This window comes from Meleagris gallopavo, chromosome 3 (genome assembly GCF_905368555.1).
Source record: "Meleagris gallopavo chromosome 3, MGAL_WU_HG_1.1, whole genome shotgun sequence".
In the NCBI taxonomy this organism is placed as follows: domain Eukaryota; kingdom Metazoa; phylum Chordata; class Aves; order Galliformes; family Phasianidae; genus Meleagris; species Meleagris gallopavo.
The window spans coordinates 43,389,482-43,402,571 of record NC_139406.1 but is presented as its reverse complement, the minus strand read 5'-3'; the positions used below and the strand labels follow the sequence as shown (position 1 = coordinate 43,402,571).

General features: G+C 36.5%; 1 protein-coding gene across 2 annotated transcripts in view; it reads right to left on the bottom strand.

Annotated features, from left to right (window-relative positions):
- The window catches only part of PIEZO2 (piezo type mechanosensitive ion channel component 2), a 291,317-nt gene that overhangs the window by 181,436 nt on the left and 96,791 nt on the right, over positions 1 to 13,090 (bottom strand). For both annotated transcript variants that reach the window (XM_085220764.1, XM_085220763.1), the window contains exon 3: positions 7,308 to 7,433. In XM_085220764.1, the coding sequence (XP_085076890.1) occupies positions 7,308 to 7,433 (126 nt within the window). The remainder of the gene's footprint in view (positions 1 to 7,307; positions 7,434 to 13,090) is intronic.

Here is a 13,090-nt window from a genome sequence, read left to right as displayed (position 1 = left end):
TGTTCAATTCAACTTCCTGCTCCTGCACAGTAACTCCAAAAGAATGCCCCCTAAAATATTTACATTATGGTGATTTGGATGATTTGCAAGAGAACTTTTCAACGTGGTGTCCTACATCAGCACAGAGATGTTGGTTGCTATAGTGCAAGAGCTTTGGTCTTACTACTCACCACTACAACAAAACACTGCAGATGATCCAAAACAACCCCAAAACAGCAGCGTTGGTGTGTGAGGTCCGTCCCTGCAAAAGGACGTACAGTCCTGAAACCAACCGTGTGAGCAGCCTGCTTTTGACCTCCCTGGTCTTCAAAACCTTTCTCAATATGGAACCAGACCTGCTAGTAATTTGGGATTTAAAAGCAGCTTCCATTGCATTCTAATGAGATTTTCATAGGAGGCTCAAGCATATAATTAGTTCATATAGAATGGAACAGCTACTTACAAAAACATAGAAGGCTCCTTCTCACACATTGGCTTCTTAATTTACCAAGAGAATTGACCAAGAATACAAACAAACAGAGCTACCTTTCTGCTTTGCCTTCCCCTATTGTGTTATGTTTTATTGAGTGTTTTCTCCCTCAAAGCTGGACCTGATCCTCCCACTTTTTTCTTTTCTTTTCTTTTTTTTTTTTTTTTTTTTTTGAGATGTGGCAAAGAAAACTGCCCTAGTCAGTATCACAGCATTAGCAGGTCCATTGGGTGTTTCCCTTGGTGGAGCAACAGCACACCTTTGGAAGCACACCAGTTTCAGAAACAATCTACATGCTGCACCCAGTGGCTTCCCAACAATTCTCTCCAATGCAGATCTGACTGTCAAAAACACAAACTCTGTCTGGCAGTAAGAAGAATCACCTCTATGTCTATGTCACAAAATTTTCTGCTTCAATCCAGACATTTCATAAAACTTCAGCCAAAGTTTCAGTCTGTACTGATTTTTTTTTTATTTTACTCTGAAGTTGTCTGATTGTACTGACAAATGTCGCAGTGTAAGTTATCACGGAAATCTGATGTAGATTACGAGATACAGTACCGGGCTTATGTTTAGCCAGGAAAATGCGCAGTGATGCATGAAACAACCTCAAAGCATGCAGCATAATTCCTCTTCCACTACATCAGGAATACAAAGAGAAGAGTTATAAACTCTAAGAAAGTATCCTGAAATCAGTTTCAGACAAAAACCCAAACAAATAGCCTTTTGAAATTCATGTCGCGTTCAGAGTGAATATAGTTTCATGTCAAGAAAACAGTGAATTTCTATGTACGTAACCTGGAGCACAGGATTTTTTTCCTTTTTTTTTTTTAAATAATCTTAAAGGAAACTATGAGAATACTAAAATCATTCCTCCACGATTACATACATTATGCAGAAGGTATTATACGACAGCGCTGAAAAAAATGTTTAGAATATTGCTGGATTTTCACATGGCAGCATGCGAGTCTAGAAACAAAGATTCAGTAAGTACAATGAACACCAACTTTCTGAACTGTTATGCACTAACACCCCTTAGGAAATTAAGCAGGACTTATCATACATGCCTAAGAAGCAATTACAGAAGCTTCTGTTTCCTCAGTCATAAATTTCCTGGCTGCATAAAGTTACACCAGAAGTGTTGAAGCAATGTTGACATTCAGTATGTACTGGATTAAAGTGAAATTGACTTTTATGTGCAGAATAAACTATTGTAGCTTTTTTCTTTCTTTTTGGTCATGAAAAAAAAATCTCAGTAAAACCTTTTCCTGATTAAAAGTTTATCATAGGGTGTGTTCCACATGATCTACCGCTTGACGCTATAAATTCTTGACTCTTGGTAAGACTGAAACAACAGTCAGAAAACGTTATTGGTAATATTGTACAACCACACACCTTTCTAGAATCTTGATAATAAGTGGATTTGTGCCAATATAACTTGATTGTACAGTGATTTTCACAGCTAGGCATTCTTTTTAGTCCTGGATTCAGACACTGCACATCACCAGTACAAGAAACAGCACACTGTGAAACCAGAGAATGACAGGAACCATGCCTACTTTATTCTTTGTGTCAGGTCTCCTGCCTTTCTGCCATTTGCTAGGTTTTCAGGAGTATGAGCACTCCTCTGAAAGTAATGCCTCCTATTTTATTGTGTCGGCCCATGACATCTGAGTCAGGTGTTGGCAGGCATGGCAGTAGAGGTTGAACCTTCCCACCAATATTCCGTTATATTTTGTTGCTGTGTGACCAGTAACAGCCGAGGGGAAGCCTGAGAGAATGGCATCTGACGTGGAAGTGCCAGTGAAGCAAAGGGATGTAACTGAATTCCTCCATAAGGAAAAAATGGCACTTACTGACATTCATTGATGCTGTGAATATTTATGGAGATTCACAGTAAGGTACTGCTAGCTGAGCACAAGAAAAGCTGAAAATCTTCCTGAACGACCAGTTAATACAATTTCTTTTCAAAAATGAAAGGGAACTGTGAAAGCTACTGTTCTCTAGTAACTGTTATTCTATGGATTTGTCCTTCTAAGCCCAAGTAATAAGACTGACTCTTTGGGATACTTCCCTGGTGCCTAGTGCCATGTGGATTGAAAAATCCTTGCCATGGTTTAGCACGTAAACACATGTAAGAAAGGACTTCTCCTGTTCTGTGATTAGTACTGTATGGCTGTCAGTGAGAGACAGCTTTGTGGCCTAAGCTTTATGGAGATATCACAGTTTAAAAAGTAATGGCATAAGGTTTTCTTCAGAGCATCCCTCATCTCAGCAGCCATTCCTGTAGAACAACGAGCTTAAAAGCTATTAATGACCATTTATCCAAATCTCCAGTGAGAGAGAAAATTCTGGAGAGATTAGCACAGTGCAAAAGTGTGCTGTCTGTAGAGAGTTCACACTGCTTTGCATGTCAAGTATGTAGGTTGCACCAAAAGTAATGCCTCACATTTATTTCCTCGGAAATAACACTTTCATAGAGCAAATTCTCACTACAAAATGCTATTTTTCAACACAATCACCAGCATCAGCTATGCTTTTTTTTTTTTTTTTTTTTTTTTTTTTTTTTGCCAGTGATGAACAAAAAGCCAGTATGCTGGGCTCAAAAAAATCTACACCAGCAGAGATGACCCACTATTTCACAGCTGCTATGACACAGCATTATTGCTGGGAGAATATTGCCCATGCAGTTCAAATTAGTGCTAAGTAATACTCAGAAGATCCTGAAAAATAAATAAATAAATAAATAAACCTCCCAAACCCACATTTAGCTGAACATCTTTTAACACCTCTATCAACCCATCAGCATACATACACTATATAGCTTACAAACATTTTTGAAGCCAGCCTGAAAGAGAAGGTGTATAGGCTCTAAAAGAGAAAATGGATGAAAAAATGAGAAGCTGAAGAAACCAAACATTCCAAGACCTACTTATTTTAAACACTATCAGCTCATTTTTAGTAACTCCAAGATAAGAGCACAACATTTTACAATCCATCAAAAATTCTTTCTACTTTACTCTTACAGATGGCCGAAATTAATCTGTTTGTAGATGTAAAAGATTATTACAGTGGTAATAATACATACTAAAGGAATAATAAAGTGGCAATAAAAGATTATTAAGGATGGTTGTCCTTAATTTCCAAAATGAAAATTTAACTGTGTAAGATTTAAGAGGTGATAGTCTGCGTTACAACCCTAACAGAAACATTTTTCAAGTATTTCTATTACCAAATTGAAAATACTTTCAGAAAGTACAACACAACAGTTTGAAAAAAAAAAAAAAACACCTTAAAACAGAAATTACATTTTGATTCAGAAGTTGGCATGTGAGTATACTCAGACAAACTACAGAATTTGGAGAGAAAGGAAGACTCCTCTCTCTCGAGTTTCTTGAACTGCCAGGAATTAGATTAACTATATAATGCAACAAATTTTAAAGAAAAGAAAAACAATTTTATTTAAACACTAATTCATTAATTTCGGACATGAAAATGATGGAATTAGCTTTAACTTCTCTGCATCAGGAAGTCTGGAGAGCAAAAAATCATTGAAGGAACATATTAAAATTTCACAGATTTTATCACTGGATCAATTAAAAATAAAGCAACATAATTAAAAGATGGGATTTTTTTTTTTCCTTTTTTTACTTTCTGTGTTTACACTTTTTTCACTCCCTCCTTGTCCTTTTACCCAGCGCAGAAAGCATTGCACCAGAAGTCCTGGTCTACTTTTGCACTAATTATTTCCCCTTCATTTACATATAATATACATGTAAATACATGTAAAGTTCCAGCAAAATCAAAACAAAGATTAAATGTAAAGAAAAAAAAATATCAAAAGTAATATAACCAATAATCCTTCAAGGTGGTATTTGCAGATGTCCCCTTAACAAGGGATGATGAATAAATCAGAAGACAGAATTCAGAAGAGTCTTGATAAACGAAAGTATCCTGGAAAAAGGTGGGTAAGCACACAGATATGAAGTGCTTATATGAATAAGATAAGGAAAAAATAGATATATCTGCTTTGCAGAAAAGGATTTTTCCATTATAATGAATTAAAAATAAAGTATGAGACACTGTCACTCTTGCAAATAAATAAATGAATAAATAAACCACCATGTAGTAACATATAAACAGGAAGCATCAGTCACATACACGTGGACAATTTTATATTCAGCATGTACTCTGTGAAATTACTGCCTTGCTTTGCGCACTGGACTTCAAGAAGTACGTAGATCACTTGGAGCAAACAGAGGTAGAACAACAAGTAAAACATGACCTATGAAGAAGGTTTGGAGGGACTGAAGTTCTATGAAAAGATGAGAATGAAAGGAGTATATACAACAGACATGACTTCAAGTACTTAACAGGAACCATAAAGAGAAATGGAAATTTATTCTCCGTTTCCACAGTACATTGAAGGTGATGGATAAGATATTTTTACTAAGGGGATAAAAAATTCTATAATGATAAGCATCAGAAGAGACTATATAATATTTCCAGAAGGACGTACAGGGCTTAGAAGCTAAACAAACAGCTGTAAAAACTGCTTCATAAGAGTTGATCCTGGTCTGGATAGGGAAACAGAAAACTCCAGTCTTCTAGCCCACACTTCTGCACTTCTTATTGAGTGAAAGGTGTTGAATAAACATTAACAGCTAACTCTAACAGGCAGAGATCATAACATTGTGCAGACACTATGGGCACGGTGCTGTCATTTCTCCAGCTATGGCTTAGCACACTGCTGTAGTCAATTTTGCAGAGCATTATTCATATAGCTAGGGAACAGGAAATATAGTAGGGCTGTTGTCACCAAATAATTACAAGCAGAAATGCTACCAAGTACTTTCTGAAGTGGGTGTTTTGTCTTTTCCTCACCTTCACAGTACCACATACTCTCTGGTACCACTTAACAATAACTTATATTATCAACTGATCTAACAAGGAACTTGGCATTTTCTGTCTCTTTCATCCAGAACAGTCCTGATATCTTCTTCATCTTCATCTGTCCCTTGGAGATCCAGTACCACGTTCCCTTCTTCACTGGTTTCAACTGAAGCTGACCGACTATAGCCATACCACTAAACAAAATGGTGCCAGTTCACTCTGCAAGCATATTCAGGCACTGAAATTCAACTGATTTTTTTGGATGACTACGCTATTAAAACAATCTCTAGAACAACTTCTGTCAGCCAGTTTTTCTCTCAAATGAGTCAGTCACTGTTTGGGAGTTAATATGTGACAAGTACATGTGACAAGTCCCAGCACAGTAGGATTTCATGCCAACTGGTCTCAGTGCCAGAGAGCAGCCCATGGCACCTTCAGTTTACTACTGCATCCACACTCATTGTCCTCTGAGGTCACCCCCACTTAAATGTTCCTGTGTCGCTACTGCAGGAGAGGCTGGCAGAAATATTTACAGCAGAAAGGAAATTCCTGCTGTACAGGAATTGTACTGCTTACAACAGCAAGGAAATAATTACTATAGCATCTAGAAGAGAAGCTGTTGAATTTAGCAGTATTAATTACAGATAGAAATAGAAATGTCCTCTCCTTCCTTCCTGCAGGAGTGAACTCTTGAGAATAAAGTAATCCTTTAGATTGGATTCCATTGTAGAACCCAGTTCCCACTACAGGACAAAGAAAAAGTGATGTGGCTGCATCTCCATCTTGGATTATTAGAAACTCTCTACCCATATAAACATCTTCTAACACTGATACAATTACTAAAATTTTAGGTAGAAAGAATATATTTTTGCCATAAGACAGTTAGATGTAGGAAATCAACTCATCTGGTTCACTCTATCAATACTATGCATTTCTGAAAAAAAAGAAAATATACTTTTTGACTCTAAATGTCTGAACTGACGTGAACTGACAAAGCTTGCAACCTTCCTGTTAAGAATGATATAAACACAGTTATGCCTTTTACTTCAAGAAATGATTTCAGCTAAAAGCAAAATTGTAATGCACACTCCAAGTTTCCTTACGATTTTGTTGCTTTAAGTCAAATACTTCACATAACGTTTCTTGTGTTTAACTGTAGCATAACTGTTTACCCAAGTGGCAGCAGCCTACTCCGAGATAAATTAAATGGACATTTATCAAGGGCAAGTTGACAGTTTTAAATGTTAATCATAAGCACTGCAAGACAAGTACAAATAGCTTCTACCTGGAGGTTATATATCCAAATCAGTGGATAGACATTGTAATTAACTTCTACACAATAAAGTACATTTGCTTCTGAATTATTGAAGAACATTTCCTGAGAGAGGAAGTTGTAAAATGCCATGCAATATATTTATAAGTAGAGTTTACATATAAATAAAATCTGAAAGTCCTTCTGCCCATATAACACAGGCAAGAAAAAGGAAATACTGTTTAAAAATATAAATCTCGAGGTCAAGATTTAACTTTTAATTAAACAAACTGCTTAACAGAGTTCCACCAAACAGAGGCATAATATATGGGCAGAGGATTTTTTTATTACTATATCTCACCTTATTTTAGTACAGTGAATTATTAATTAATAAGATAACAGTTCAGCTACCTCAGGTTCTGAGGGAATTTCGAGAAAGCCTAAAAGTAATCATTGCTAAACCAAAAGAGAACATTCATCTAGTGGGAACAACAGTTAACACACTTAATTTCTTAAACCACTCTAGAATTTTTGCCCTAGTCACAGAAATTACTAAGGAAACAAGTTAAGAAAGATGAAGAAAATTTCATAAAAGCACGATGGTAACTGTCTTCCCATCAACCTTTCACCCTTCAAACCACTGAAGCATCTGCACGCTTAAAATGTTAATAAAAGCTAAAAGGTTTTACTTACAGTTAAAACCAGGCTCAATAGTTCTTCCAGCTTCAAGACTGTTTATTGTAATCTGAAAGATGATGTGCAGCAGCAGAAATGATAGACTGGTGAAACACAGAGATTTTAATAATCGTCCTGTATGCCCTAAAAGACAAAATACATGTATATATATATATATATATATATGTAGTTATAGATGTAGTTGATTAATTTCTATGCAGTGCTTAAAGGTTTTCAGTAATTAAAAAAAAAAAAAAAAAAAAAATTCTGACTCAGGATATTCCGCAAGTCATTTCGACCTTACTCTTGACTGACCCTCAATGGACAACACCGTAGCTAAAAGCAAACTTACATAAATGCGCCCTTGAGTATTCTTTAACTACAAAACCCAGTGATTGTTGCTTTTGATATTTCCTTCTACTCTTCCATTAAAACAAAAAACTTTATTTAGTCTTCAAATAGCAATTTTTAACACAACAAATAATATCATTATGCTCCATGTTACCCGCTACAAAATATGTACAATAGTTCTGATATTGAGAAAAATCAAAGGCTATTAATCTAATTACACTTTCCAAAACAAATGACATGGAAGAAGGAATAACAACTCAGGAACCTCAGTTTGGCTCAAAAATAGAGACAAACTTCCAAATGAATGCTTTGCTTTGTGTAGACTGCCCTCTTTCTCTTCTTGTAGTAGATTTTTTGAAAATTATTTGCAGTACACACTGAAGAATGTTGTGCCAAATACACTTGGTTTTAGCTTCTCTATGATTTACCAGATATCTATAGCCAAAAGCCAATATCAAGTGCTTGATGGAGACTTTGAAAATGCCTTATAAATCCTCTAGGAAACACTCAGCTTTATCACGGGCAGCCAAATTTGCAAGGGATGAATAAATAAAGTAAACCATTAGTATTTCAGAAAATATGCAACACTAACAGTAAGCTGTATTGCTGATCAAAGACAACATTACGTATCACCTTACTTGACCTACTTACAACAAAATTCTATTTCTTAAGTACTTTATACCTAGATTTTGTACTACTACATCATGCATTTGAAGGTCATTTTACAAATTTACAGATTGAAAAACTAAACTGCTCCAATTCTTATATGGGTTTATAAATGAAACCAAGCAATGGGGGGGCAGAACCAGCAGATTATACTTGGGAAATGTTCACCCTATATGCATCCTGTTTCTTTTATACTTATTCTGAGTGAGTCTATGGCTAGCAACTTCTAGAAAGAAGGTGATGACTGAGACTGACCTATGCTTTGGTTCAAATTGGATCACTGAGCTGATAAGTTCACAGCTGCATGACAGGGAGTCAACTGTGTCGTACTGTATTTTTTTATTTGCTTCTAGTTTCTCATTGCTCTTGTCTGTTAGTAATAGGCAATAAATTACTTTAATCTCTCTATGCTGAGTCTGTTTTGCCCACGATGGTAATTGGTGAGTAAACTCCTACCCTCATCTCATCTCCTTGCCCTTCTATCATATTTCTTCCCCAATCCTTTGAGCTGGGCAGTGAGAGAGCAGCGTAGCCATCAGAGCGAGACATTTCAGGCATATCATCAATGGCCCAAACCACAGTTTAAATGTAAAGAATCATACAAATATGGTTTTGTAGCTTTAGAAAAAGTTATAACTCATCTCACTCCATCAGACTTAAGCTTTTGTTATGTTTGCTATCTCAATAATGCAAATTTTTATTACCAAATGCCTGTGATGATCTTCCTTCAAAAAAAAAAAAAGAGTTTAAATAATTCAAACAAAATGGAAACAGTAAGTTTAAGTATGAAATTCTGAAATCTGAAAAGGAAGTTATATTTATTAACTACATATTTTGCATGACCTATTCACTGGTTTCCAGTGATTGGTCAGACATCAGAGTTCTCGGATATGAGACAATCCAGGCTGCAGAGCATTACAGAATAAAGTTTAAGTTCTTTATGTCAGAGATCATTTTTTGTTCTATGTGTACAGAAGTTGCCCACCTGGCTTAGGACAAGAACTTCCAAACAGTATGAATGCATAAGTAGCAAAATATCTCCTGTCATGAAGGTCATGAAGAGAGAATATATAACAATCTACATGTTATTACATCAGTTTTTAAGTGTGCTGTCATATGTAATCAAATACAATGACTGGCAAGTCTCAATGTTCAGTAGTTCTTCCTGCATTACCAGATCCCAGGCTGCATAATCTTATATGTATATTATATTTATATATATATATATATTTTTTTTTACTTTCAAGCTGAAGACAAACGATTTGACAACAATGACCCTATGTACCCAGCATTTCTCTTCAAACATACTTGTAGATTGAACAAAGCATTTAACAACTAACTTTGTGATCTTCTTCCTTTTAGGAACTATGAAAAATGTTAAAAAAAGCATTTCTTGAAATGCTGAAATGTCAGGAAAACATCTGCACAAAGTCAAGGAATATTTTTAAAGGACTATTAACGTGATAACAAATGAAGACTCAGCTTGATAGTAAATATGCCAGAGGAAATACACTGCTGGAAGGATGCTAGGCTTGTTCAGAGCACACTATAACATTCCTCAAGAACTGTTCTCTTTATGACCATCAGTGGGACAGGACCACTATAAGACCATACCAAGCAGTAGCCCTTTGCATTCCCTGTTACATTCAGCTGTGACAGCAGAAACTAGAAGTTTTTGGAGAATAAGAAATACTATGCCCCTTTTGGAGAGACATCAACAACTTGGGAGAAATTGGAGTGCTAGAAAAATCAGTGAATTATTGGATATGTAATTTATGCCAAGGACGAAGTGACAGATTTGGACAAAGGATGAGTTTCAATTTATAGTGGATTTAGGATAAACCCATGTGTCTGTATTTTTACTTCCATATTTTTTCATTCTACTGAAAACTCAGTTCTAAACTACACAAAGGAAAAAAATTAACTGTATATGTACAGGACTGAGTGGAAAGAAAAGAGGAAAAAAAATCTCAGTTCACACTGGAAATCAAAATGCTACTCTGACTGCTTCCCTTTTGTTTTAGACGTATAGACTCATATGTTCATAAAGACTGTTACAGGAAGAATATTCTCACAAAACACCTATATTTGTAGCTTTAAAACTGGCTTATGATTTTACTTACACTGGTGTGGCTCCACCAGCTCCAACAAACCAGGGTGAATGAGCAGAGTATGCCCCAAAACTTGTCTGAATGATTATAAAAATGGATCTGCTTTCATGTGTAGTGTGCTGTTCCTCCTGGTACCCTGTAGGACCTATACCTGGCTTTAGAAATGTCCTCCAGTGCACTTCAGAAACACAAGGAGCATGCTTCCAGACTTTCAGTCCTTCCAAAAGGACTCTCAGTTCTGGGTCTTCTGTCCTCCAGTCAGCCCAGCAGGAATGTGGTCAGGATGCAAAGGCTTTATTAACCTTCTTCTAGCTAGCCCAACTGCAACATTAAATGGGATTCAAGAAGGTCGAAAGCTTTTCAAATGTGGCAGAGGAATCCATTTTTTATTTTCGAAAAGTAATGCAGCCAAGAGCTGGATTAGTGATGGCATGTGCCCTCAGCCACAGGCATGCAACCTTAGTACAACTAACTGTTTGAATGTGCCCAACGGGGACTGCTGCTGTCAACAAACACATGCATTTCTTCTCTGCTTGCATCACGATTGTTTGAAAAGATGGAGCCTCCACCATGTATCCAGTGTGGAAAAATAGAATGATAGGAAGTCCCATGATCTTTTTCTGCTACTCCTTTTGTCTAAAATAACAAAGTATGACAGAATTATTACTGCTTAATATGTTGAATTTCCTAAGAACTTATTCCAAAAGGTTGTGCTGAAAGGACATCGAAAACTGATCAATTGTCACTGAGAACCACTTAGGAACCAAATATATTAGCTTTTACTACAGAATCTGACCAGAAGCCTAAGGCTGTTGTGAAGAGCCTATCACAGTGGAAAACTCTTCAGTTGTTTGCAAGGTGCACTTTCATTCTACAAAGTTTTTTGTTTCTCTCATCCATTAGGTGGGGCACCACAAAAAACTGCTTGCATCTCTATCCTGATTTTTTTGGCAAGTACAACTATGCATCTATATGCAGAAAGTGGTAAGTTCAAAGGGAAAGTATGTACTCTCCTTGCACTGAGCTTGTGGTTTAACTATAACCTTAGTGTTGAACTTTTTCAAGTCAGTTGGGTTTTGGATTGCACCCTGAACTGCTGCTACACTTTCAATTCTACTTCAACAGTTTCACTTGGACATTTTTTTTACAAAACAATTTTTATGCTGCTCACAGCAGATGAAATACCGAAGTAGAAGTCATTTTTCACATGATCTTTGATAGCACACAGTGAGTGATAAATATTAATGGACACTTATCTTCTGAACTACTGACATTTCAGTTAATAAAGATACTCTATTACAGACACTCAGGATTCATCTTTTTTTTCATAAACCCTTTCATCAGTAAATGACAAACATAAAACTAAATATCTCTCAACCACAGTCGTGGCTGCAGAAAATTTGTTCTGTGGCATGGACAGGGTCAGTCCCACATAATTTGTTTCAGCTTGTAATTTGAGATTTTCTGATTTTCTGTCAGGAGCCTTAGAACCACCTCAGAGCCTAACTGAAATCAGAGTCTAGAAACACTAACCTCTATAATCTCCTACTCCATGGCTCCAAGGATGAGTCTGTCAACACCATCTACAGTATGATCGGGGCAATTGGGAGTGGGAAGATAATAAAATTTCTATCCCGTGGACAAACCTCAAAGACTGGGGATAACATGATCCACAGGAACAAAAACTCAAAATGTCATAATTTCCCAAGTAAAACAAATTCAGTGTTTGATCAACTGTTTTTTTAAATACATCAAGATACCATGACTTACTTACTGAGGTAAATGAATGCTAAGAGTCCTTATTTGAATCTTGTGCAATGTCACAGAAGTGGTAAAAACTACAGTTAATTCCATCTAATCTTCAGAAAAATGTCATCACCCAGTTCCTCATGAACATCTGCCACTTTGGTCACAAGTGCCACATGTCAAATTCACAAATTTAAGCATGTAAGATGAAAGTTTAAAAGCAAGAAAAAAAGTGGTGGCATACCTATCTTCCATTTGTCAGGAAAAACTGTGCATCTCCGTACGCTCAGTCAACAATACTGGAGAACATGGGTCAGGCCCCTCCCCTGTATTCATAAGGGCTATTGTGCACTAACTGATGCTCTAGACTGGATGATCAAGAAAGCAGGACTGATGATCAAGAAAGACAAAGAAAGAGCTCAAATGCAAGCTGTAGATACAGCTGAGATTTTCAGAGTTGACTACACTGTTAAACTTGCAGGATACAGAGCAGTTTAATCCAGATCAAGAATGCATTTTAGCACGTACTTATCTTCAATCATATGAGCTGGGAGTGAAGGGCTCTCGTTGTATAAAAGGTTCATGAAACAGGCTTGCTTGACTGCTTTACTGCTAGAGTATTGACAATTTATGTGACTATGGCTTAGAGCACAGATGGCAAGTCAGAGGAAATGAAGCTGTTTTAGATATCCACTGTTCAAATCAATGCTCTACAGAAGCTAATTTTCCCCGTTTCCTTACAACTACAACATATGCTTATGTCTGTGCAGAGAAGGTAAGCATAGCCTCAGTGCTTTCAACTCTTCTCACCCCCATGCACTTTTGGAAGTGCACAGAGACAGTGCTTCACAGTTTCAGATTCTCTATGCTAAGTCTTTGCCACTATCAGTTACATTATGCCATCTTCCCTAGACATAAAGTATCCAT